This window comes from Heptranchias perlo, chromosome 22 (genome assembly GCF_035084215.1).
Source record: "Heptranchias perlo isolate sHepPer1 chromosome 22, sHepPer1.hap1, whole genome shotgun sequence".
NCBI lineage: Eukaryota > Metazoa > Chordata > Chondrichthyes > Hexanchiformes > Hexanchidae > Heptranchias > Heptranchias perlo.
In genome coordinates this window covers 15010265-15036910 of record NC_090346.1, presented here as the reverse complement: position 1 = coordinate 15036910, position 26646 = coordinate 15010265, and the positions used below count along the sequence as shown (strand labels likewise).

The window sequence follows — 26646 nt, the reverse complement described above, 5'->3', positions numbered from 1 at the left end:
TACAAGGCTGAGTGCATGCATGACTTCATGGACACATTGAGATCTCATACTTTGAGCTGAGCTATTAAGCACAAAAATTGTTCCCTGCACAGGAGCATTTCAGGAAGTTCTTGGGATTTCAGGCTGTTAATTGCCTCGTTAGTTGCTTAACGAGTGGTTTATCATTGTTGTTGCTGGTGCATGCTGATTGGTTGGGCTATTCGTGACTTATAATGGAATTCAATCTTACAGAACCTTCACTGTTCAAAGTATACAAGTGTGCAGCTGTGACACGGTTCAAAACACATTCAATAAAAGAGGATTTCACCTACATTGGACTTTACAAACTGAACATCTACTCCACACACAATGCTGCAGTTAATATTCATAACTACCTCAACAGGTGGAATTTAACTATTTAAAAGTGTCAGCCACATGCAAAGTAAACAAACAAGATGTGGGGGCGGATACACATTGCATAGAATATAACAATACATATTTTTCTTACCCCCCCCCCCCACCCCCGATTATGCTGGGCTATGAATCCACAGGTGCAGCAGCCATCGTGCTCTAAAGGGTTACTGACTTGGTCTTTTCAAAGTTGAATCTACCAGACAATCCATCTACCCTCTGTCTTTATTTGCTATATATTCACTTGCTTCTAGGGTTTTGACATGGTCAGCAGTTGGGACATACTTCCCTGGGTCTACTGCTGATCCCATTCATGTGGATTGACACAGGATTTGTTGTGTTCTGCTCAGATTGAGCAATCGGGAGAGCTGGGCGATGGGGACAGTTACTTCCTTAGGAGATACTTTGAGACTTGGGTGTTCCTCTTTGCATTCTTAAGCTTTCAGAAGAGACATTTAATGTTTCTGTGCCTGGTCTTTAGTCATAGAATCATAGAAAATTTATGGCACAGAAGGAGGCCATTTGGCCCATTGTGTCCACGCCGGCTGAGAAACGAGCCACCCAGCCTAATCCCACTTTCCCACATTTGGTCTGTAGCCCTGTAGGTTACGGCTCTTCAGGTGCACATCCAGGTATTTTTTAAATGAGTTGAGGGTTTCTGCCTCTACCGCCCTTTCAGGCAGTGAGTTCCAGACCCCCACCACCCTCTGGCTGAAAAATGTTTTCCTCATTTCCACTCTAATCCTTCTACCAATCAATTTTAATCTATGCCCCCTGGTTATTGACCCCTCCGCTAAGGGAAATAGGTCCTTCCTATCCACTCTATCTAGGCCGCTCATAATTTTGTACACCTCAATCAAATCACCCCACAACCTTCCAAGGAAAACAACCCCAAACTATCCAATCTGTCATCATAGCTAAAATTCTCCAGTCCTGGCAACATCCTCGTATATCTCCTCTGCACCCTCTCTAGTGCAATTACATCCTTCCTGTGATGTGGTGACCAGAACTGTGCGCAGTACTCAAGCTGTGGTCTAACTAGTGTTTTATACAGTTCCAGCATAACATCCCTGCTTTTACATTCAATCCTCGGCTAATAAAGCATTCCATATGCCTTCTTAACCACTTTATCTACCTGCCCTGCTACCTTCAGAGATCTGTGGACATGCATTCCAAGGTCCCTCACTTCCTCTACACCTCTCAGTATCCTCCCATTTATCGTGTATTCCCTTGCCTTGTTTGCTCTCCCCAAATGCATTAACTCACACTTCTCCGGATTGAACTCCATTTGCCACTTTTCTGCCCATCTAACCAGTCCATTGATATCTTCCTGCAATCTACAGTTTTCCTCCTCACTATCAACCACTCAGCCAATCTTTGTGTCATCCGCAAATTTCTTAATCATGCACCCCTACATTTAAGTCCAGATCGTTAATGTATACCACAAAAAGCAAAGGACCTAGTACCGAGCCCTGCGGCACCCCACTGGAAACAGCCTTCCAGTCGCAAAAACACTCGTCAACCATTACTCTTTGCTTCCTGCCACTGAGCCAATTTTGGATCCAATTTGCCACATTCCCTAGGATCCGATGGGCCTTTACTTTTTTGACCAATCTGCCATGTGGGACCTTGTCAAAAGCCTTGCTAAAATTCATGTAGGCTACATCAATTACACTACCTTGTCCTCCTTGTCACCTCCTCGAAAAATTCAATCAAGTTAGTCAGACACGACCTTCCCTTAATAAATCCGTGCTGACTGTTCTTGATTAGTCCGTGCCTTTCTGAGTGACAGTTTATCCTGTCCCTCAGAATTGATTCCAATAATTTGCCCACCACCGAGGTTAAGCTGACTAGCCTGTAATTACTCAGTCTATCCTTCGCTCTCTTTTTAAACAATGGTACAACATTAGCAGTCCTCCAATCCTCCGGCACTACGCCTGTATCCAGTGAAGTTTGGATTGTTAAAGCATCCGCTATTTCCTCTCAGGCTTCTTTTAACAGCCTGGGATACATTTCATCTTGCCCTGGTGATTTACCCACTTTCAAAGATGTTAATCCCCTTAATACTTCCTCTCTCACTATGTTTATCCCATCCAATATTTCACACTCCTCCTCCTTAACTTCAATCCCTGCATCATCCCTCTCCAGTCAGTTGGTCACTTGATTGGATTGCATTTCATTGGAACTTTTGGTGCCTGACTTTGTGGTTTAGCTGATTTTAAAAAAAAATTAAACATATAGTGATCATAACTTTGTCTTAACCATATAGGTGTAGTGCATGGCAATCCTTCTTGCGCAGATGGATAGTAGGACTGGGCCTGATGTTGGAAACAGATTGTCTTCCCCCGTCCCCAGAGCCTGACGGAGAATCTCGTAAAAATAAAAAAGAACCTGCATTTATATAGCACCTTTCACAGCCTTGGGACATCTCAAAGAGCTTTAGAGCCAATGAACTACTTTTGAAGTGTAGTCATTGTTGTAATGTAGGAAACTCAGCAGCCAATTTGCGCACAGCAAGATCTCACAAATAGCAATGTGATAATGACCAGATATCCTATTTTTTTAGTGAAGTTTTGTTTTTGTAATGGGACAAAGCATGGAGCTGGTTGCCTTATCTTCCTTGTTTTGACTGGCCCTGCAGTAAACCTTCTAGTAAATTGAAGGCTGCGAAGCAGTGTCAGTGTGTAATTACTTAGGTGCGTGCAGCACTGGATATGCTTTGCTTGACCTGAGCCTGGTTAAACTTTTGTTTTGTTGATTGGATGATTGTCAGCATGCTAGTCTAGAATAACACTTGACACTTCTAGTTGTTGCTGGTGTTCAGCCAAACCTGTGAAATTCCACTCGGAGAAGTGGTTGTCAGAGTCTTGTTTTCAACCATGGCAAACATTTCCAGCTCAATAATGGAGGAAAACATCTCAAAGCAGCTCACAGTTAAGAGTACAAAAAAAAGTGGATGCTACAGGAAGGAGAAATGAAGGGCTTGGATGGAAGACCAAAGATATGGTTGAAGGGAAGGGTTTTGAAGAAGCATCTGGAAGGAGAGGGCAAAGTGGAGGAAACTGCATGGTTTATAGAGTGTAGAGAATCTTACAACACCAGGTTATAGTCCAACAATTTTATTTGAAAATCACAAGCTTTCGGAGGCTTTCTCCTTCGTCATTTTAAAATCATTCACCTGACGAAGGAGAAAGCCTCCGAAAGCTTGTGATTTTCAAATAAAATTGTTGGACTATAACCTGGTGGTGTAAGATTCTTTACATTTGTCAACCCCCGTCCATCACCGGCATCTCCACATCATGGTTTGTAGAGGGCAGGAGTGTTATCAGAACAGTCAATATTACATCTAGGCAGAAATTACCTTTTGTCCGAGAACAAATGAACTGCTTGTGAAAGCCAAGCAAGGCACGCACACTGTGATCTATTTGTTTTAGCTTCATAGCCAGACCCCAGGATGGCAGCTGAAATGGCTACTCAGGACAATGAAGGACCTGGAGGAACATGATCAAATTCTGCTAAATGAATTCATTAGACATCATTACCAGATGGAGACGGATAACTTTTTGGTGAAAGAACCTTCTTCTCCTTGACTACTCTGTGCAAAGAGCTTTGGAGGTATTTGGTGCCAAACCTTGTCTGCAGGAGATTGCTAACAATATCTTTGAAATATATAACTCTAATAGTGTTTGCACTGTGATCCTGTTGAAAGGCCACATTTGTCCAACTGTGAATAGTGGACCCCCATGGGATCCCTGCTTTTCATGATGCTGGCTAATGACCTTAAAAACATAGTGGAAGTAGAATTTCTACATTTTTCAATAATGTAGAAAAACAGAAAGTTGCGAGGAGGCTTGTAATTCAAAGTGAGAGAGGGGAAGCGATTTGGTCCAAGTTTTTAAAATCATTAAGAGAATCAATGGGTGGCTGGACAGAGGGGTAAGTTTTCGTCTTCACTGCCTAGGTGATAATCTGGCAGATTGTTGACAATCAGGTGGGTTCTCTTGTTTGTTTATGTAATTTTTCCAGTGTTTCATGGACTTTTCTACTGACCCCCCTTTCCCTAGCATGTTGATTTTAAAATTATGATCCTCATTGTCAAATGTTCTATCCCACCTGCTCCAGTCCTACATCTCATCTCTCTAACCATGCCTTTGGGGGGTCACCTTCCCTAATTTCACCCCCCCCCCACCCACCGTGCACACACACACACACACACACCTGATCAGTATCCAACCTTAATCTTCTTTAAGAATCACCGTGGTACAATTTGCTATGTTGAAGATGCTGGTGAAGTGCTGAATATCAGTACTAATTCCAAAGACAGACAAAGGATTCCAAATTCCGATTAACTCTCTTTTATTGCCAGCTTTAATTACTGAGATGTGTACAATACAAAATGAAAAATAAGATTCATTCTGCACATTAGTAAGCGTGAACCCAACCTCCAGCTATTTTATAAATAAGGAAAATAAATAATATTTACTATTCAAACGCAACATCTGACGCCCGGCTGGGTTCCTGGAAATCACCTGTTGGTTAGTTCAGTCCCAAGTATCACTTGGCGGAGCTCTGCAAACTCAAAGCTATTTCATCACCTTCATCCTTTCTGCCACATCCTTTGGTTTTCACATTCACCCAGTCAGATTGTATTTCTTTTTCAGGTGGGGTAATTTACCTGGCGTGCAGTGGATAGGCAAATGTTATATGATACAACTCTTAAGATATCAAACCTTATTTGTCACTAGAGAGAGAATAGAGCAGGAGAAAGAGCTCGGATATGACGAAGGCCTGGCTTTCCTTCTCAAACAGACAAAACATCTGTCCATGTGTCCCATGGTAACGGGGGGGAGCAGCCCTATATGGTGCTCAGAGCTGTTTGACAGTGCAGTTGGTTCCGCGGTCACCTCCTGACCTGAACAGCGTAGGGTTCGAGTTCCAGAACTGCATGTTACTGTCAGGCCAGGTGACCCAGTACCTGGTTTATGGTCCTCAGACTGAGTGAGCCGGGTAGGTTGTTTGTATTTATTATGGTTCATTAATGCAGCAAAAAATGAATATGTTTGGAAGCATTACACCTCCCTCTAGAAAAAGTTCCAATATAACTCTGTCATTGTTACAACTCCCCTTATCGAAACTGGAGGGGTCAGTTCTGAGGTACAGCCCCCTCCCCCCCCCCCCCCGCCTCCAGCCGTACACCCTGGGCAGGGATTGGTTTATATGAATTCAAGGCAGGAATCCTTCCGATTCGGTCCCGCAATAGTCTCAACCTTAGACTTGCAGAGGTCTACTTTATGCACAAATGATTACGTTACCGTGCAGTGGGAGATATCTCTTGATTAGGGATGTTGTCCTTGTACCTTTTTGAAGGGTGACACAAACACAACCTTGATGATTTCACGGCTCACCACATCTCCCCAGCCCCTACCTCTAGCTGCCCCTGTGGAGCAGTGAATGGGGCCAGTGATCCAAGGCTGCACCTCGGCACCCAGAACTAGAAACAGGAAGAAGCTATTGGGAGGCCGTGCCGCACACAGTAAAATGTCCAAGTCAATTTCAACTTGGAACTAAGTTTTTAAATTAAAAATAAGTTAAATGCCATTATTGGCTCAGTGAGAAAATGCACCACCTGCTGTGCCATACTGAAGATTCCCTGTTTTTTTTAAATTCGTTCATGGGATGTGGGCGTTGCTGGCGAGGCCGGCATTTATTGCCCATCCCTAATTGCCCTCGAGAAGGTGGTGGTGAGCCGCCTTCTTGAACCGCTGCAGTCCGTGTGGTGACGGTTCTCCCACAGTGCTGTTAGGGAGTTCCAGAATTTTGACCCAGCGACAATGAAGGAACAGCGATATATTTCCAAGTCGGGATGGTGTGTGACTTGGAGGGGAACGTGCAGGTGGTGTTGTTCCCATGTGCCTGCTGCTCTTGTCCTTCTAGGTGGTAGAGGTCGTGGGTTTGGGAGGTGCTGTCGAAGAAGCCTTGGCGAGTTGCTGCAGTGCATCCTGTGGATGGTACACACTGCAGCCACAGTGCGCCGGTGGTGAAGGGAGTGAATGTTTAGGGTGGTGGATGGGGTGCCAATCAAGCGGGCTGCTTTATCTTGGATGGTGTCGAGCTTCTTGAGTGTTGTTGGAGCTGCACTCATCCAAGCAAGTGGAGAGTATTCCATCACACTCCTGACTTGTGCCTTGTAGATGGTGGAAAGGCTTTGGGGAGTCAGGAGGTGAGTCACTCGCCGCAGAATACCCAGCCTCTGACCTGCTCTCATAGCCACAGTATTTATATGGCTGGTTCAGTTAAGTTTCTGGTCAATGGTGACCCCCAGGATGTTGATGGTGGGGGATTCGGCGATGGTAATGCCATTGTCAAGGGGAGATGGTTAGACTCTCTCTTGTTAGAGATGGTCATTGCCTGGCACTTATCTGGCGCGAATGTTATTTGCCACTTATGAGCCCAAGCCTGGATGTTGTCCAGGTCTTGCTGCATGCAGGCTCAGACTGCTTCATTATTTGAGGGGTTGCGAATGGAACTGAACACTGCAATCATCAGCGAACATCCCCATTTCTGACCTTATGATGGAGGGAAGGTCATTGATGAAGCAGCTGAAGATGGTTGGGCCAAGGACACTGCCCTGAGGAACTCCTGCAGCAATGTCCTGGGGCTGAGATGATTGGCCTCCAACAACCACTACCATCTTCCTTTGTGCTAGGTATGACTCCAGCCACTGGAGAGTTTTCCCCCTGATTCCCATTGACTTCAATTTTACTAGGGCTCCTTGGTGCCACACTCGGTCAAATGCCGCCTTGATGTCAAGGGCAGTCACTCTCACCTCACCTCTGGAATTCAGCTCTTTTGTCCATGTTTGGACCAAGGCTGGAATGAGGTCTGGAGCTGAGTGGTCCTGGCGGAACCCAAACTGAGCATCGGTGAGCAGGTTATTGGTGAGTAAGTGCCGCTTGATAGCACTGTCGACGACACCTTCCATCACTTTGCTGATGATTGAGAGTAGACTGATGGGGCGGTAATTGGCCGGATTGGATTTGTCCTGCTTTTTGTGGACAGGACATACCTGGGCAATTTTCCACATTGTCGGGTAGATGCCAGTGTTGTAGCTGTACTGGAACTGCTTGGCTAGAGACGTGGCTAGTTCTGGAGCACAAGTCTTCAGCACTACAGCTGGGATGTTGTTGGGGCCCATAGCCTCTGCTGGATCCAGTGCACTCAGCCGTTTCTTGATATCACGTCGGGTGAATCAAATTGGCTAAAGACTGGCTTCTATGATGGTGGGGATATCGGGAGGAGGCCGAGATGGATCATCCACTCAGCACTTCTGGCTGAAGATGGTTGCAAATGCTTCAGCCTTGTCTTTTGCACTCACGTGCTGGACTCCGCCATCATTGAGGATGGGGGTGTTTGCAGAGCCTCCTCCTCCCGTTAGTTGTTTAATTGTCCACCACCATTCATGACTGGATGTGGCAGGACTGCAGAGCTTTGATCTGATACGTTGATTGTGGAATCGCTTAGCTCTGTCTATAGCATGTTGCTTCCACTGTTTAGCATGCATGTAGTCCTGAGTTGTAGCTTCAACAGGTTGGCACCTCATTTTTAGGTACGCCTGGTGCTGCTCCTGGCATGCTCTTCTACACTCCTCATTGAACCAGGGTTGATCCCCTGGCTTGTTGGTAATGGTAGAATGAGGAATATGCCGGGCCATGAGGTTTCCATCCCCGGCTTGTACTTAGTTAGCTGATCTCAGCTGGATGGAGGGGCGTGTCGGCACAATGGCTCAGTGATGCCTGATCAGTGTCCGGTCGTGTGCGGTCATCAGGCATGGACAGGATGTCCACATGATCGAATTGTCTGCCAATGCCCACTGTGAATAATGGGCTCACACGTGAATAATGGCCACTGGGCCGAGGTACTGGACAGCAGCTGGTGCCCGTGGAACTGTACCTCAGAAATAGTCAGCATCTTCAGGAGAAAAAGAGGACAATTGGCAAACAAAAAGGTTTGTTCAAAAAGTTAACCAAGTGTCATTTCAATGAATATTTAAGGATGATGGCCACGTGCACCCTGTTGTTGAAGCTTCCTTTAGATTCACTGGAAACCTTTGAAACGTTCTGACAAGGGGTGGTGGGGGGGCGGGGTTCACATGCAGCCGTATGCTGCTAATTGGTTAATAATCCAGGCTTCATCCAGGAGGGCTGTGTGCATGTGACGATGAGACTAAAGCCGTGCTGGAGTGAGGGAGCACGGAGTAGCAGCTATCGACAGAATCTGGTTTCGACAGAGTCTATAATTGGGAATTTGGTGAGTGAGGGGATTTGGTGCAATAAGGGGTGAGGTGCATTTATTTAGATAGCAGAGCGGAGCGTACCGAGAGGGGGTCATAGCAACAACAAAACAAAACTGCAGTGTGACGTCACAGGTAAGGCAGGTAGGTGGTTGGTGGTGAGTATCTCTTCTGTTTTCTTTTTTCTTAGGACTGTGTGCTAAGTAACTTTAGTTTTATGCTATAAGTTTTTTAAAAAAAAAACTAAACTTAATTTGATAAATTAAACAAGGCCAGTACTTGGTCCAATCTAAAAATAATTTGATTGGCATTGTAGTAATCAATTAAATAAATAAAATAGTTATGAGAGGGCAGGAGATGTGTTGCAGCTGCAATTTGTGGGAGCTACTGGACAGTTTTGTCCAGGGTGGCTACATCTGCGGTAAGTATCTGCAGCTCGAGGAACTTTGGCTCCGAGTTGAGGAGCTGGAGTCCAAGCTGCAGACATTGCGAGGCATCAGGGAGGGAGAAAGTTACCTGGACACTTTGATCCAGGAGGCAGTCACGTCCCTTAGACTAAATACTATAGAGTTGGCACGTGGTCAGGGACAGGAGGGTGTGACTGCGAGTGAGGCAGGTATGGGGATCCAGGAGGTAGCATTGCAGGAGCCTCAGCCTCTGCACTTGTCCAATAAATAAGAGGTTCTTGCAGCCCTTGTGGACGAGTGCAGGGACTGCAGGGTGGATGAGCAAACTGGCCACGGCACCGTGGTTCAGGGGGCTATTCAAGTGGGGGGAGTAAAAAGGAATATGGTTGAAGTAGGCGACAGTATAGTTAGAGAGATAGACACGCCAAGAGCTGTGTTGCCTACCCGGTGCCAGGGTTAAGGACATCTCCCCAGGGCTGGAGAGAAACTTGGAGTGTGAGGGGAAAGATCCAGTTGTCGTGGTCCATGTAGGTACCAACGACATAGGTAGGACTAAGAAAGAGGTTCTGCTGAGGGAGTTTGAGCAGCTAGGGACGAAATTAAAAAACAGAACCACAAAGGTGATAATCTCCGGATTATTACCTGAGCCACGAGCAAATTGGCACAGGGTAAATCAGATCAGAGAGATGAATGAGTGGCTCAAAGATTGGTGTGGGAGAAGTGGGTTTCGATTCGCAGGGCATTGGCACCAGTACTGGGGAAAGAGAGAGTTGTTCCATTGGGACGGGCTTCACCTGAACCATGCTGGGATCAGTGTTCTGGCAAACTGAATAACTAGGGCGGTAGAGAGGGCTTTAAACTAAATAGAGGGGGAGGGAGGGCTCAGGTGGGGCGAAGTTTAGATTGATAAAGAGAAAAGACAAAGAAGTAGCACAGGAAAGTGATGGGGGTAATGATAAGCAGAGTGTGTCAGGAAGGGACAGAGTGTACAAACATAAGCGTGCACTAGCAAATGGGGCCGGGGTAGGAAAGAATGATAAAAAGACAAAATTAAAGATTCTTTATCTGAATGTGTGCAGCATTCGTAATAAGATAGATGAATTGACGGCACAAATAGAAACAAATGGGTATGATCTCGTGGCCATTACAGAGACGTGGTTGCAAGGTGACCTAGGTTGGGAGCTAAATATTCAGGGTTATTTAACATTTCGGAAGGATAGGAAACAAAAGGTAAAGGTGATAGCTCTGTTAATAAAGGATGAAATTGGTATAATAGTGAGAAATGATCTTGGCTCAGAAGATCAAGATGTCGAATCAATTTGGGTGGAGGTAAGAAATAGCAAGAGAAAGAAATCACTGGTGGGAGTAGTATATAGGCCCCCTAACAGTAGCTACACTGTAGGGCAAAATAGAAAATCAGGAAATAAGGGAGGCTTGTAAAAAAGGTAATCAATAATCATGGGCGATTTTAATTTTCACATAGATTGGACAAATCAAACTGGCAAAAATAGCCCTAAGGAGGAGTTCATAGAGTGTATTAGGGACTGTTTCTTAGACCAATACGTCGGGGAACCAACCAGGGAACATGCCATTTTGGATCTGATAATAGGTAACGAAACAGGATTAATTAATGATCTCAAAGTAAAGGATCCCTTGGGAAACAGTGATCATAACATGACAGAATTTCACATCCAGTTTGAGAGCGAGGATCTTGGGTCTGAAAGTACTTTATTAAACTTAAATAAGGGCAATTATAAAGGAATGAGGGCAGAATTGGCTAAAGTGGACTGGGTAAACAGATTAGATGGTATGAAGGTGGATAAGCAGTGGCAAACATTTTAAAAGATATTTTATGACTCACAACAAAAATATATCCCTGTGAGGAGGAAAGACTCCACAAAAAGGGTGAACATGGCTCACTAAGGAAGTCAAGGATGGTATCAGGTTAAAAGAAAAAACATACAACATGGCAAAGATTACTGGTAAGCCAGAAGATTGGGAAAACTTTAAAAGCCAGCAAAGGACGATGAAAAGAATAATAAAGAGGGAGAAAATAAATTAGTAAACTAGCAAGAAATATAAAAACTTCTACAAGTATATAAAAAGGCTGAGGGTAGCTAAAGTAAACATTGGTCCTTTAGAGGATGAAACTGGGGAAATAATAACGGAAAACAAGGAAATGGCAGAGGAATTGATCAGATATTTTGTATCTGTCTTCACAGTAGAAGACATTAATAACATACCAATAATAGTAGAAAATCAAGGGGCAAAGGGGAGGGAGGAACTAAAAACAATTACTATCACGAGAGAAAAAGTACTAGGCAAATTAATGGGTCTAAAGGCTGACAAGTGGCTACTGAGATAGTGGATGCATTGGTTGTAATCTTCCAGAATTCACTAGATTCTGGAAAGGTCCCAGCAGATTGGAAAACTGCAAATGAAACACCCCTATTCAAGAAGGGAGTGAGACAGAAAGCAGGTAACTATAGACCAGTTAGCCTAACATCTGTCATTGGGAAAATGCTAGAATCCATTATTAAGGAAAGTAGTAGGACATTTGGAGAATCATAATACAATCAAGGAGAGTCAACATGGTTTTATGAAGGGGAAATCATGTCTGACAAATTTATTAGAGTTGTTTGAGGAAGTAATGAGCAGGGTGGATAAAGGGGAACCAATGGATGCAGTATATTTGGATTTCCAAAAGGCATTCGATAAGGTGCCACATAAAAGATTACTGCACAAGATAAGAGCTCATGGTGTTGAGGGTAATATACAGGCATAGATAGAGGATTGGCTAACTACAGAAAACAAAGAGTCGGGATAAAAGGGTCATTTTCAAAATGGCAATCTGTAACTAGTGGGGTGCCGCAGGGCTCAGTGCTGGGGCCTTAACTATTTACAATATATATCAATGACTTGGATGAAGGATGATGTGGTCAAATTTGCTGATGATACAAAGATAGGTGGAAAAGCAAGTTGCGATGTGGACAAAGTGTCTGCAAAGGGATATTGACAGGTTAAGCGAATGAGCAAAAATTTGGCAGATGGAATATAATGTGGGAAAATGGGAAGTCATCCACTTCGGGAGGAAAAATAAAAAAGTAAGATATTATTTGAATGGAGAAATACTACAAAATGCTGCGGTACAGAGGGATCTGGGTGTCCTTGTACATGAAACACAAAAAGTCAATATACAAGTGCAGCAGGTAATCCGGAAGGCAAACAGAATATTGGCCTTTATTTCTAGGGGGATGGAGTATAAAAGCAGGGAAGTCATGCTACAACTGTACAGGGTGCTGGTGAGACCACATCTGGAGTACTGCGTACAGTTCTGGTGCCCTTATTTAGGGAAGGACATACTTGCATTGGAGGCAGTTCAGAGAAGGTTCACTAGGTTGATTCCGGGTACGGAAGGGTTGTCTTATGAGGAAAGACTGAACAGGTTGGGTCCATACTCATTGGAGTTTAGAAGAATGAAAGGAGATCTTATTGAAACATACAAGATTCTGAGGGGAGTCGATAGGATAGATGCTGAGAGGATGTTACCCCTCATGGGGGAATCTAAAACTAGGTGGCATAGTCTCAGAATAAGGGATCGCCCGTTTAAGATGGAAATTAGGAGGAATTTCTTCTCCCAGAGGGTCGTGAATCTTTGGAATTCTTTACCCCAAAAAGCTGTGGAGGCTGAGTCATTGAATACATTCAAGGCTGAGTTAGACAAATTTTTGATCAGCAAGGGAGTCAAAGGATATGGGGAAAGGGCGGGAAAGTGGAGTTGAGGTAAAAATCAGATCAGCCATGATCTCATTAAATGGCGGAGCAGGCACGAGGGGCCGAATGGCCTACTCCTATCTCTTTTGGTCTTATGGCTATGACAGGGGAGACTGCTCTTACTGAAGGCAGCTGGCATCAATCTGCTTGGAATGCTTCCTTCTTTCTGGCTGGACGCCGTGGGCCACAGTCAAGCTGTGAAGTTCACACTGAGTCCAAATCGGATGATTCTTGATCTCCGTGAATGTTTCCCAATGAATCTGGACTTCAGATAGCACACTGACACAAAAATCAGTATTGCGTTTTTAACACAGTAACTGGGCTCAACTTAAATACATTCTGTGCATGGACCACTCGACCTCTGAAGGATTGCACACCACAATCAGAGGGAGCCTCACAAACTCCAAATGCAAACAGGACTGGATTCAGATTCACCCAGTACACTGATCTAACCAGATGGGCACTTCATGCTTGTAAAATGAGTGAGCTCCAGTGTAATTGGAGGAGATAAATAAATAAGGATGGCGATTTTACATTTTATAAATCTTACATTATTTGAATAAATAGTACTTTCAGACACAATGCTCACAAGCAACATGCCTGGGTACAATTCACTGCTTTTTCGACCTGAGGCTCAGGTTGTAAAGTCCAGCAGGATTGACTAAACAAGCAGTAACCACGGTAACAAACAGCTGAGCCAAACACCTGTATAAAGCAGTCTCTCAGAACAGGGTCCTTTCCATTTAATTCGTTGTATTTCCAGTAACAAGGGGACACACTGATGCCATCTTTTGCCAAGTCCTTAAAAGAGACAGGGAACGGGATGGGGGAGGGGTGGAATCATAAGCAAAATAAATTTCAGAACCTATGAGGAACATTCAACAAAAACTTTAATAATCTGAATAATTAATAATCCCACCAAGAGTCACAGGAATAAGTGGGAAAAAAGGGGACTTTGTATTTTTTTAAAGTAAAATGTTTGGGGATAAATTTCAGAATACTTGGTGGTGGGAACAACCTTACCCGCCCCTGGGATGTCAGAAAACTGCAGGCCCACAGACCAGTGCTCTGGATGTTAATTACTGAAAGGCTCCCATATCTCAGGGATTTCAGTTTTTGTTTCTTCCGCTCCTGAAGCCGTTAGCTCCGCTGATGCCAACTACCCTCCGGTACCTTCCCAGAATGGCCGTTATCCACGTGCATGAACGTAGATAGTGAATGCTGACAGGCTGTTCAACAACAGGGAGCATCACAGCTAAAGCCCATCTTGTCCTCAGCCAATATCGCACATCCCCAGTTTCCAGCAGGGGTCACTGGATAGTGATCAGGAGTGGGAACCCTGGCTGATTATTTCCCTCCCCAACCCAGGGGTGCTGGTGTCAATTGTAATCTCCCAACCACTGCTTATATCACATCAGCAAACTCAGCGCAGGCTGGAGGGCAAATCGGGGGTCTTCTGGTCTGTATGACTCAGTCCCCCGCTGGGAAGTGCTCTTACCCACCAGCCCCTCAGTCGAACCATAGTGATTTCAGTCTTACATGGAGGATTCATGGTAGATCATGAGACTACCAGGATGGTAGAAGGCGAACTAGATGAAACTTGGTCTTTTTTCATTGAACAACTCCTATGTACTCACCTATATCCACATACCCAGGCATGAGTACTGACCCATATCCACCTGCCCAGGTGGGTGTACTGACTCATACCTACCTGCTTCAAACTGGACCACGCCCACCTATTGATGCAATATTAACCTAGGCTCACTCGGCCAGGTGTTCACTGGGACCCTGATGTCAGATGCTCTGGTGTTGACTCCGTGTCCTTTGTTTGCTGAACTATTCAGGGTAGAGGAGCGAGAGTTACTTCTCATCAGAGTGAAAAGTGAGGCATCGCGAGGCAGGGTAGCATCAATAGGGGCGTGGGTGCTCTTGGGTGGAGGGGATAGAGAGGGTCTTGGATGAGCGAAGCGGGGTATAAAATAAAAAGAAGAGGGCGGAAAAGGAAAGGATGTTACTTCCACTGTCCCTCAACTGGAGGGGTTTGGTTGATCAAAGTGAAGAAGGCTGATATCAAGAGGCTCACGTTGGGGAATCGGTCTGGAATTCAAGCCTCCACCAATCGATTATAGGATCTGCCTTTATTTAGTACCAATTGTAATTATAACAAAATGAGAGTGGGGGCAGCCATGTGACAGGGAATGGACAGGAGTCGATTCTGTCAAGCTTTGGTGCTGCGTTGTTGCCAAGTTGATCTCGGTGATGCTACTTCCAATTAGCCACTCTTCTTTCCAAAGCTGTCATTACAGAGAGATCCCAATGCTGGGAATGCCCATCATCTTACTCGTGTGTCGGTCAAACAAAATTGCACTTTTTGGCAAAACTGTGCTGGAAATGGAGAAGCATCATTCGTGTCACCAGGCGAGCGGGGAAACCACCCTCAGGTTCTGCAGGTTCACAGAGACCTGCGTATCGCTGTACGCCCTCTGTAATTCAGAAAATATCACTGCATGGGTTAGCAAAACATTCTGGTTCAGTTCCTTTCACATAGACCTAAATGCTATGTTTGATTGGTAACAGGAATACCCCAGGAAGGGCTCCACACTTACTCAGTTCTAGGTGGAGGTCGTATATCACCTGTAACTGGCACATGTCCTGCAAATGCCTAGAGGTTTGTGGTTGGAGGAGTTGAGTTTTGTCATACTAGGGGGTTGCAACATCTTAGCCCTAGCAGTGACAACAGTGCTAGTCTGTGTCATCTGAGGCTGATCTTGCACCCTGAGGATAGGCCCAGCAGACAGGAATATATCTGTGGACAGGGCCCTACTATGGGCCTTATCCTTGATTATTCAAACAAAAATCTCTTCCTATTCTGTATATTATTGACCAGAACTAATTGATCAGGTTAAATGCTCACATCTGGGGGTTCCTGGTGGCTTCCAGCAGTGGCTGCAGGGTCACTGGATGAGACCAAATCATACAGCCAATGATATACTTACTCCATCACTAGCCAGTGACGGTTCTTTGGTGCTCTTGAGTCATCACTAGAAGCTGAAGCTACTATAGAACCAGTTACACAAAGAGCACTGTGAAGAATATCACAGTCACTCTAACACCAGTGTGTGTCCAGCCAATGTAAATAAAGGGGAACCTATCCAATTTAAAATAAGGGCACATTTCCACATTTATCACTGTCATTGCCTCCCGATTCTCTCAGTCTCACTCCCCTGTGTGCAACACACTGTCCTGTCTGCCTCACCCCCACCCGCCCTCAATGTATCCAACTGCCACTGTTGTTCTCTACAACTTGTCTAAAACCACACTGCTTGCACCTTTTTGTTTACTAAAGGCCAGTTGCTGATCTGTCCTTACCAACCTTATTTTCTCCTAGCTCCCGATATATTGATTTCAAAAATCTGCCCATCGATAGTCTCACTCCATCCTACCTCTACAATCTCCTCACCACCCTCCCACTGCGTATCCCACTTCCAGTTAACTCCCCTCCAGTGCATATTTTGTTTTTTTAAAAATTCGTTCATGGGATGTGGGCATCGCTGGCAAGGCCAGTATTTATTGCCCATCCCTAATTGACCTTGAGAAGGTGGTGGTGAGCCGCCTTCTTCAACCGCTGCAGTCCTTGTAGTGAAGGTTCTCCCACAGTGCTGTTAGGAAGGGAGTTCCAGGATTTTGACCCAGCGATGATGAAGGAACAGCGATATACTTCCAAGTCAGGGTGGTGTGTGACATGTGCCTGCTGCTCTTGTCCTTCTAGGTGGTAGAGGTCGCGGATTTGGGAGGTGCTGTCGAAGAAGCCTTGGCGAATTCCTGCAGTGCATCCTGTGGATGGTACACACTGCAGCCACAGTGCACCGGTGGTGAAGGTTGATTGGGGTGCCAATCAAGCGGGCTGCTTTGTCCTGGACAGTGTCGAGCTTCTTGAGTGTTGTCGGAGCTGCGTTCATCCAGGCAAGTGGAGAGTATTCCATCACACTCCCGACTTGTGCCTTGTAGATGGTGGAAAGGCTTTGGGGAGTCAGGAGGTGAGTCACTCGCCGCAGAATACCCAGCCTCTGTCCTGCTCTTGTAGCCACAGTATTTATGTGGCTAGTCCAGTTAAGTTTCTGGTCAATGGTGACCCCCAGGATGTTGATTGTGGGGGATTCGGCGATGGTAATGCCATTGAATGTCAAGGGGAGGTGGTTAGACTCTCTCTTGTTGGAAATTGTCATTGCCTGGCACTTGTCTGGCGTGAATGTTACTTGCCATATATCAGCCCAAGCCTGGATGTTGTCCAGGTCTTGCTGCATGCGGGCATGGACCACTTCATTATCTGAGGGGTTGCGAATGGAACTGAACACTGTGCAATCATCAGCGAACATTCCCATTTCTGACCTTATGATGGAGGGAAGGTCATTAATGAAGCAGTTGAAGATGGTTGGGCAGAGGACACTGCCCTGAGGAACTCCTGCAGCAATGTCCTGGGGCTGAGATGATTGGCCTCCAACAACCACTACCATCTTCCTTTGTGCTAGGTACGACTCCAGCCACTGGAGAGTTTTCCCCCGATTCCCACTGACTTCAATTTTACTAGGGCTCCTTGGTGCCACACTTGGTCAAATATTGCCTTGATATCAAGGGCAGTCACTCTCACCTCACCAATTCAGCTCATTTGTCCATATTTGGACCAAGGCTATAATGAGGTCTGGAGCCGAGTGGTCCTGGCAGAACTCAAACTGAGCATTGGTGAGCAGGTTATTGGCGAGTAAGTGCCGCTTGATAGCACTGTCGACGACACCTTCCATCACTTTGCTGATGATTGAGAGTAGGCTGATGGGGAGGTAATTGGCCAGATTGGATTTGTCCTGCTTTCATGTGGAGTGAATTGAATTGGCTGAAGACTGGCTTCTGTGATGGTGGGGATATCGGAAGGAGGCCGAGATGGATCATCTACTCGGCACTTCTGGCTGAAGATGGTTGCAAACACTTAAGCTTTGTCTTTTGCACTCACGTGCTGGACTCTGCCATCATTGAGGATGGGAATATGTACAGAGCCTCCTCCTCCTGTTAGTTGTTTAATTGTCCACCACCATTCACGACTGGATGTGGCAGGACTGCAGAGCTTTGATCTGATCTGTTGGTTGTGGAATCGCTTAGCTCTGTCTATAGAATGTTGCTTCCGCTGTTTAGCATGCATGTAAGTCCTGTGTTGTAGCTTCACCAGGTTGGCACCTCATTTTTAGGTACACCTGGTGCTGCTCCTGGCATGCTCTTCTACACTCCTCATTGAACCAGGGTTGATCCCCTGGCTTGTTGGTAATGGTAGAGTGAGGAATATGTCGGGCCATGAGGTTACAGATTGTGCTGGAGTACGAATCTGCTGCTGATGATGGCCCACAGTGCCTCATGGATGCCCAGTTTTGAGCTGCTAGATCTGTTCTGAATCTATCCCATTTAGCAAGGTGGTAGTGCCACACAACACATTGGATGGTGTCCTCAGTGTAAGACGGGACTTCGTCTCCACAAGGACTGTGCAGTGGTCACTCCTACCAATACTGTCATGGACTGATGCATCTGCGACAGGTAGATTGGGGAGGACGGGGTCAAGTAGGTTTTTCCCAGACCGGGTAAGGACGGCAGGTTTCCTTCCCCGAAGGACATTATATCCCACTGTCCCATCATTCCACCATGCATATTGTAACCATCACCCAATCAGCACTTTCCTGTTAGACATACCCCTTTCAACCCATGACAATCAGAAAGACAACCCATAAAGTTCTGAGGGCAAAGGTGGATACCAGTTCTTACCATACACACTACTTTAAATCTGCCTCAAAACCAGTGTACCAACATTTGTTAATTTCTGTTTCAAAATGATTCAAACTATTGGAGGCTGGGTCCCAGAGCAGCCAGAAATCAGCCAGCTGCCCACCTCTGTGGCTTAGCAACAGACACCATGCATGACTCTTGCATCATTTCCAAGTGTTGTTTATCTCCTGTGGTCACAATCCTTTCTCCAGGACAGCCCGATGTGCTCATTATTGCAATTAACAGGTCAGTTTGTTCATACTTTTTACACCACAATGCAGCTTAGAAATCTCAGGCTGTAATAAAGTAACTCAACTTGAACTAATAAATGAACAATTAACAGGATCATATTGCTTAAAAAGTGAGAATGGGGATGTGGAGAGTACAACTGTCGGCTCAGGACAAAAAGTCTCATTCTACACTACAAATGCTCTGAAAGGACGTGAGCTCTTGGACTGGACAGTTGTGTATCTCTTAGGCACACAACAATTCCAATTCCCTGACTTCATAAGAACGTAACTGCCATCTGACTAATCCAGTCCCCTCCCCTGCACATCGAATGCAATGTATGCTCTCTTGAATGTATTTAACCTTCTGAGAGAAGTAAATAATCTCAGAGGAGGAAACTGAAACTCTCCCTGCAACTAAGTGATATTTCAGGATCTCAGTCTAACATTACAATCTACATTAACTCAGCTCTGACCAGTTCCATACCATGGGTGACATTCCCATGATCCCAACCACAGGGCTCTTAGGCCCTAAAAATCCATGAACGAGCACATCTTGGCAAGATTTTCCAGATGGGAACCTCCACCGACGTCCCTGCTGGGAGAAGGGAATGGAGTCCTTACAGAAAGTGGGAAGTGGGTGCGAGTTGGTGGGCTTGTAGTAGATGTCAGTGGAATTCTTCATGTGCGAGTCCAACCCTATCCTCACACAATATCTGCATATGAACAGGAGCAGAAACACAAGCCCAGGGACACTGAGGCAAACTGTGCAACCCTAACTGTGATCAGCTAACTAAACACAAACCCAGGGATCCCAGTCAGCACAGGTCACTGTATCACCAGGAGTGTCCTTACCCAACTACACCATCAGGAGAGCTGAAACTGAAGTTTGAAAAGCAGTCACCTCCATGAAACAATTTGTACTTTCACCCTCCCTCTCGATTCACATTGCCATATTGCAATCTGTGATTATCAAATTACTTTCCCCTTCAGCCTCTCCTACTCATTATCTAATCTATTCACCTTGAGCAAGTGATCAACTTTATTACCTTTCTCATTGCTAAATTCCAGCCAAAATCACACCCTTTTGATTCTGTTCTATTCTTCATTATGAATTCCATTCTTCTTTAAACTCAGCAGCTGACTTTGGGAAACATTCTACACATTTACACATCCATCTCATCTCCATCTTCCACATTCAGACATGATACTATGACCTCAATAATGCTACTTGGCAGTGTATATATATATATATATATATATTATATCTTTCATTCCTAACATTTGTTCCCTGGATTATCATGCATTCCCTCTCTGCCCTCCATATATCACATAACTATCATATTTTCCTCTGAATATCACACACCCAGTCATATTAACCCCCATGTATATCACATTCCCATGTCACATATCCCCTTAGAACATATCACACACCCAGTCAAATAGCCCTTCTCATATATCATATGTACCATCATATATTCATGTACACCCTTGTACATCACATGTCCATCACATATTCCCTTGGTGTGTATCACACACTCATGTTGCCTATTCCCCAACAATGTATATCATATTTCCTTGTCACATATTTTCCCCGTGTATATTACAAATCACATGACATAACCTTAGTCTCAGATATTCCTTCCTGCATATATCATATGCAACATCACATATTCCCACCATGTATATCACAAACATCTGTATTATACTCTACACTCTAAAGTAAAAATATTCATTTGGAGGAGGGCCAATTTCAGTGGGATGAGAACAGATCTGGCTTGGGTAAATTGGAATCAAAGATTGGCATGCAAAACTGTAATCCATCAATGGGCAGCCTTTAGGAGGAGATGGTTCAGGTACAGTCTAGGTACCATGCTGGAAAAGGGTAGGGCCACTAAAGCCAGAGCTCCCTGAATGACAAAAGAATAGAGAGTAAGATGAAGAGGTGCGTATGACAGTTGTCAGGTTGATAACACAAGTGAAAACCAGGCTGAATATAGAAAGTTCAGAGGGAAGTGAAAAAGGAAATAAGAGGGGCAAAGAGTATGAGAATAGACTGGTGGCCAACATAAAAGGGAATCCAAAAGTCTTCTACAGGCATGTAAACAGTAAACGGGTAGTAAGAGGAGGGGTAAGGCCGATTAGGGACAATAAATGAGATCTACTCATGGAGGCAGAGGGCCTGGCCGAGGTATGAAATGAGTACTTTGCATCTGTCTTTACCAAGGAAGAAGATGCTGCCAGAGTTTGAATAGAGATAATTGAGATATGGGCTAAAAGTTGATAGAGGAGGTACTAGAAAGGCTAGCTGTAGTTAAGGTAGATAAGTCGCCCGGTCCGGATGGGATGCATCCTAGGTTGCTGAGGGAAGTAAGGGTGGAAATTGCGGAAGTACTGGCCATAATCTTCCAAACATCCTTAGATACGGGGGTGGTGCCAGAGGACTGGAGAATTGCAAATATTATACCCTTGTTCAATAAAGGTGTAAGGATTAAGCCAGCAACTACAGGCCAGTCAGTTTAACCTTGGTGGTGGAGAAACTTTTAGAAATGATAATCCGGGACAGAATTAGCAGTCACTTGGACAAGTGTGGATTGTTAGGGAAAGCCAGTATGGATTAGTTAAAGGCAAATAGTGTTTAACTAACTTGATTGAGTTTTTTGATGAGGTAACAGAGAGGATGATGTGGTGTATATGGACTTCCAAAATGCGTTTGATAAAGTGCCGCATAATAGGCTTGTCATCAAGATTGAGGCCCATGGAATAAAAGGGGGCAATAGCAGCATGGATACAGAATTGGCTAAGAGATAGGAAACAGAGAGTAGCGGTGAACGGTTGTTTTTCAGACTGGAGGGAGGTGTACAGTGGTGTTCCCCAGGGATCGGTACTAGGACCACTGCTTTTCTTGATATATATTAATGACTTGGACTTGGGTGTACAGGGCACAATTTCCAAATTTGCAGATGACACAAAACTTTGAAGTATAGTGAACAGTGAGGAGGATAGTGATAGACTTCAAGAGGATATAGACAGGCTGTTGGAATGGGCGGACACGTGGCAGATGAAATTTAACAGAGAAAAATGCGAAGTAATACATTTCGGTAAGAAGAACGAAGAGAGGCAATATAAACTAAAGGGTACAATTCTAAAAGGGGTACAGGAACAGAGAGATCTACATGTGCACAGATCGTTGAGGGTGGCAGGGCAGGTTGAGAAAGTGGTTAAAAAAGCATAAGTGATCCTGGGCTTTATAAATAGAGGCATAGAGTACAAAAGTATGGAAGTCATGATGAACCTTTATAAAACACTGGTTCGACCTCAGCTGAAGTATTATGTCCAGTTCTGGGCACTGCACTTTAGGAAAGATGTGAAGGCCTTAGAGATGGTGCAGAAAAGATTTACTAGAATGATTCCAGGGAGGAGGGACTTTGGTATGTGGATAGACTGGGGTTATTCTCCTTGGAACAGAGAAGATTGAGAGAAGATTTGATAGAGGTATTCAAAATCATGAAGGGTCTAGACAGAATAGAGAGAGAAACTGTTCCCATTGGCAGAAGGGTCAAGAACCAGAGGACTTAGATTTAACGTGATTGGCAAAAGAACCAAAGGTGACATGAGGAAAAAAAGTTTTTTTACGCAGTGAGTGGTTATGATCTGGAATGCACTGCCCGAGTGGATGGCGGAGGCAGATTCAATCGTAGCCTTCAAAAGGGAACTGGATAAGTAGTTGAAAGGAAAAAATCTGCAGGGCAGTGAGATAGGGCGGGGGAGTGGGACTAGCTGGATTGCTCTTGCGTAGAGCTGGCACTGACTCGATGGGCCGAATGTCCTCCTTCCGTGCTGTAACCTATGATTCTATATTCCCTTATATCACACATCTGCGTCACATACATACATCATGTCACATATTCCCTTTCCTCTTCAAAACCCTTGTTGTCACTATCCAGGTCCGTGCCAAGTTCTCCCACAACTCTCTTTCTGAACTCCTTCAATCAGGTTTCTGGCCTTCCCATAGTACCAAAATGGCCATAACCAAAGTCACAAATGACTTTCTCTGTGACTGCCATCATTTTGCATTATCTCCCCATGTCTTCTTTGCAGCCTTTGACACAGTCAATCACACAACCCTCTTCCAAAGCCTCTCCACCAGCTCTGTGAAACCACCCTTGCTTGGTCCCACTCATCCTTCCAAATCATAGCCAGAGCATCTCTGCCCCCACATCTTCACCTCCTGAGTCCCCCAAAGGTCCATCCTTGGCCCCTTCTTCCTCATCTACATGCTGCTGCTTGACAACATCATCCACAGACATGGGGTCAACTTCCATATGTACGGCAATGACATCCTACTCTACCTCTTCACCACTTTTCTTCAGCCCTTAAGGCTTCTGTTCTGTCAGACTGCTTGTCCATCATAAATTCTGACATGAGCCATAACTTTCTCAAGCTAAACACTGGGAAGACCAAACCATCATCTTTGACCTCCACAACAAACTCCCTACCATCGCGACCAACTTTAGCTCCCTCTCTGCCCACTGTCTCAGGCTGAATGAGACTGTTCACAACTGTGGCATCCTGTTTAAGCCAGATTTTGAACAGCCCTATATCCTCTCCAATACAAAAACCACCTACTTCCACCTCCGTAATATTGCCCTCCTCCATCCCTACCTCAGCCCATCTGCTGCTGAAACCCTCATTCATGTCTTCGTCACCTTCAAACTGGATTACTCAAATCCAGCCCTGACTAACCTCCCATCCTCCACTCAGTACACTTCAGCTCATCCAAAACCTTGTATTATACATCAGATATTCCTCCATATATGTCGCACATTTCTCTTGTGTATGTGTCCCTGTGTATATTGCAGTCACATATTAAATTTTCATAAAACTGAAAGGAAGATGAGAGACTGTTACTATTATAGTAGCAGCAAAACATAAAGGAGCTAAATAAAAAAAGGGATTTTACTAAGTCAGAACATTTGGAAATATTCAATGTGATTGTGGCTAATAACTGCGTTTATTTGCTGCAGGATAATCCTGACCAAACCTTACCTCAAACTTTGTGATAAATTCTGCAAATATCCCGAAGAAAGCTTCAGTCGTGGTCGCCTTTGAATCTTCCCCAAAAAACGTTGAGACTTTATTGAACTCCTCAATGGCTCGGTGCTGCAGGGAGTCGAGGGAAGAGATGACTGGCTGGGCATCCCCCAGGAATGCCTGACGCACCGGTTAAGACAGTAACAGCAATACAGCTCAGCTCTGGAGAACATGGGGAACTTTTCAAAACTTGAGCCACACACGATCCGGAACGGGCCCAACCCTCACTTCACTGCAGGGCTGCACATTATCGACCTGTTTCGTCCACTTTTGTCGAAATTTGGACCAAACATATTTGATGTCCAGTGTAGGAAATGTTTACTGGTAGCTCTCTTGTGTGACAAGCATCTGTTCCTCTGACATTTCTTACAACCCCACACTGTGCAAGCTGTACAAAATAGCACACTGTACTTACAGCATCAAGGGACCTTTACTGTGTTATACCTGCCCTAGGAGTGCTCGATGTGGCAGTGGAGAGGGAGTTTTACTCTGTATCTAAACCATATTGTACCTGACCTGCAAGTGCTGGATGGTACAATGTAGAGGGAGCTATACACTCTGACATACAAACATACAAAATTAACCAGCAGGAAAAGACAAGCTGATCCATCAAGCCTGCCCCATACTCATGCTGGCCGGAGCATCGCGACTAAACACTTCCTCTCTCCCTCCCGGGACAGGCAAAAAAAAAAGACCAATAAGGGAAAAAATACTCTGGAAAATTCTTCTCTGATCCCCTCGGTTGATAGGAAACCAGTCCAGATGACATGAACATACATAATATGGACAAAGATAATTTAAGACGAGAGTGACTGCCTGGGAGTTTTCTGTCTGGAAGGATACGGTCATGACTGCAGCGAATCTGTCCTCATCTGTGACTGCCATGTTCTCACAAGCTGCCTGTATGTCCTTCCTGGTTGTGTGGATGTCAATAATTTCAGAAGTTATCGTTCTCTGATTAACTGGAAAAAAGGGAGAGTTTTACTTTCTTGGGTCTTTTTCTTGCCCTGGATTGTTCCGATTCTTGTATCTTAGACCGTGGGTAAGTCGTACCTCTCCGTAACTTTGACAGTGTCTAACCTTACCTTGAGATTTAGATAAGCTTTTAGTAATGTGGCCAGGAAGTGAACAGCAAGGCTTGTTTAGTAATAATTTTTAGCTACGGGATTTACGCCTTCGCAATGTCTCACTCCTGTATTTGAAAACAGTAGAACATCAGATCCATCCTTGCATTAAGTTGAAAATATCAAGCAAATTTATTTTACAAAAAGAATAACAAACATATAAATAACAGTCACATGCTACATTTATAGATTTACAATAAATATCCTTTCACCCAACTCCAAAATTCATGCCACGTGTCAGGTAATAACAATCTCCAACAAGATAAAGCCCAACCAGCTTCTCTAGATCTCCAATACCACCACTGCTGAATCCCCAACATTCAATATCTTCACTGACCAGAAGCTTAACTGGACCAGCCATATCAACACTCTGCCTACAAGAGCAGAGTTGAGGCTGGGCGTTCTGTGGGGAGTGTCTTACCCGCTGAACCCTCAAAGCCTCTCCAAGACCTACAAGCCTCAAGTCAGGAGTGTAATAGAAGACTTACCACTCGCCTGGATGGGTGCAGCTGGAACACCACTCAAGAACCTCGACACCATCCTGCCAATGGCAGAGGGCCTTACAAAGTTCCATCCCATAGGCTTCTGGCAAAATGAAACATTTGTACTTTTGGGTATCAGTGACTTGTCACTGTATAATCTGAGCTCAAACACTCACTCCCTTTCAGGCAGATACTGCTTAATGTTTTTAACTGACCTTTTGCAGCAAGTGCCACAGTCGGAATCTCCTTGGCAAAATCCAGCAGCTCAGGAAAGTGTTGGCTCAGTGATTTGGCAAGAATGTGCAAGAAAGTAGATTTTCCATCCACAGTCTTTGTGGTGTCAAGCTGGGAAAGAAACATACACATCAAATGAGAAAGGGATGCAGCAGGGGGGCACTTTCCTAACTCAAATGAGAGCAGTTTCCAACAGGGTTAAGCCCTCCCCGGCACACCATAACAATTGCCCACTCCCCTCCGTCAAGGGACACAGACACAATTAACCACTCCCCTCCCACAGGGGCACCAACACAATTAACCGCGCCCCTCCCCCAAAGGATGCAGACACAATTGGCCACCACCCTCCCCATCTCCAGGGAGTGTCGACATTGATAACCATTCACTCCATTTCCATTCCTATCGGCTGATGACACCCGTTAACCACTCCCCTCCCATCCCACAGGAACTGCTGACACCATTAATCACTACCTTCTCCCCACACTGCCCCAGGGTTGCCAACATAATTAACTACTTCCCTCTCACCTAGGCAGCCAACACCAATAGCTGCTCCCTTCCCCTTGGGTGCCTCCTTTAACATCGACACCAACTCAATACTTACAGACTGGCATTTGAACCCAGCTGCTCTTACTGTCAGTTGCTCACCTCTGTCAGGAAATTAATTTTAAATCCTGTGGTTTTGGGGCTCTTGGGCTGTCCATTGTTGAGGTAATTTCCCATTGCAAGAACGAACTGTCAGAGTAAAGATAAAGAAACAATTACTGAGCAGCAATAGGAGCGCTGGTAAACCAAGCGAACAGGATCTGCCCTGGCTTTCCTGTC

At 44.9% G+C, this 26646-nt stretch overlaps 1 protein-coding gene across 2 annotated transcripts in view; it reads right to left on the bottom strand.

Moving 5' to 3' along the window:
* Positions 1-13601: 13601 nt before the first annotated feature.
* The window catches only part of grid2ipb (glutamate receptor, ionotropic, delta 2 (Grid2) interacting protein, b), a 68395-nt gene continuing 55350 nt past the window's right edge, over positions 13602-26646 (bottom strand). For both annotated transcript variants that reach the window (XM_068002995.1, XM_068002994.1), the window contains 5 exons: positions 26470-26556; positions 25806-25935; positions 24828-24946; positions 23940-24104; positions 13602-15344 (listed from right to left, as the gene is read on the bottom strand). In XM_068002995.1, the coding sequence (XP_067859096.1) occupies positions 15273-15344; positions 23940-24104; positions 24828-24946; positions 25806-25935; positions 26470-26556 (573 nt within the window). In that variant the 3' untranslated portion in view covers positions 13602-15272. The remainder of the gene's footprint in view (positions 15345-23939; positions 24105-24827; positions 24947-25805; positions 25936-26469; positions 26557-26646) is intronic.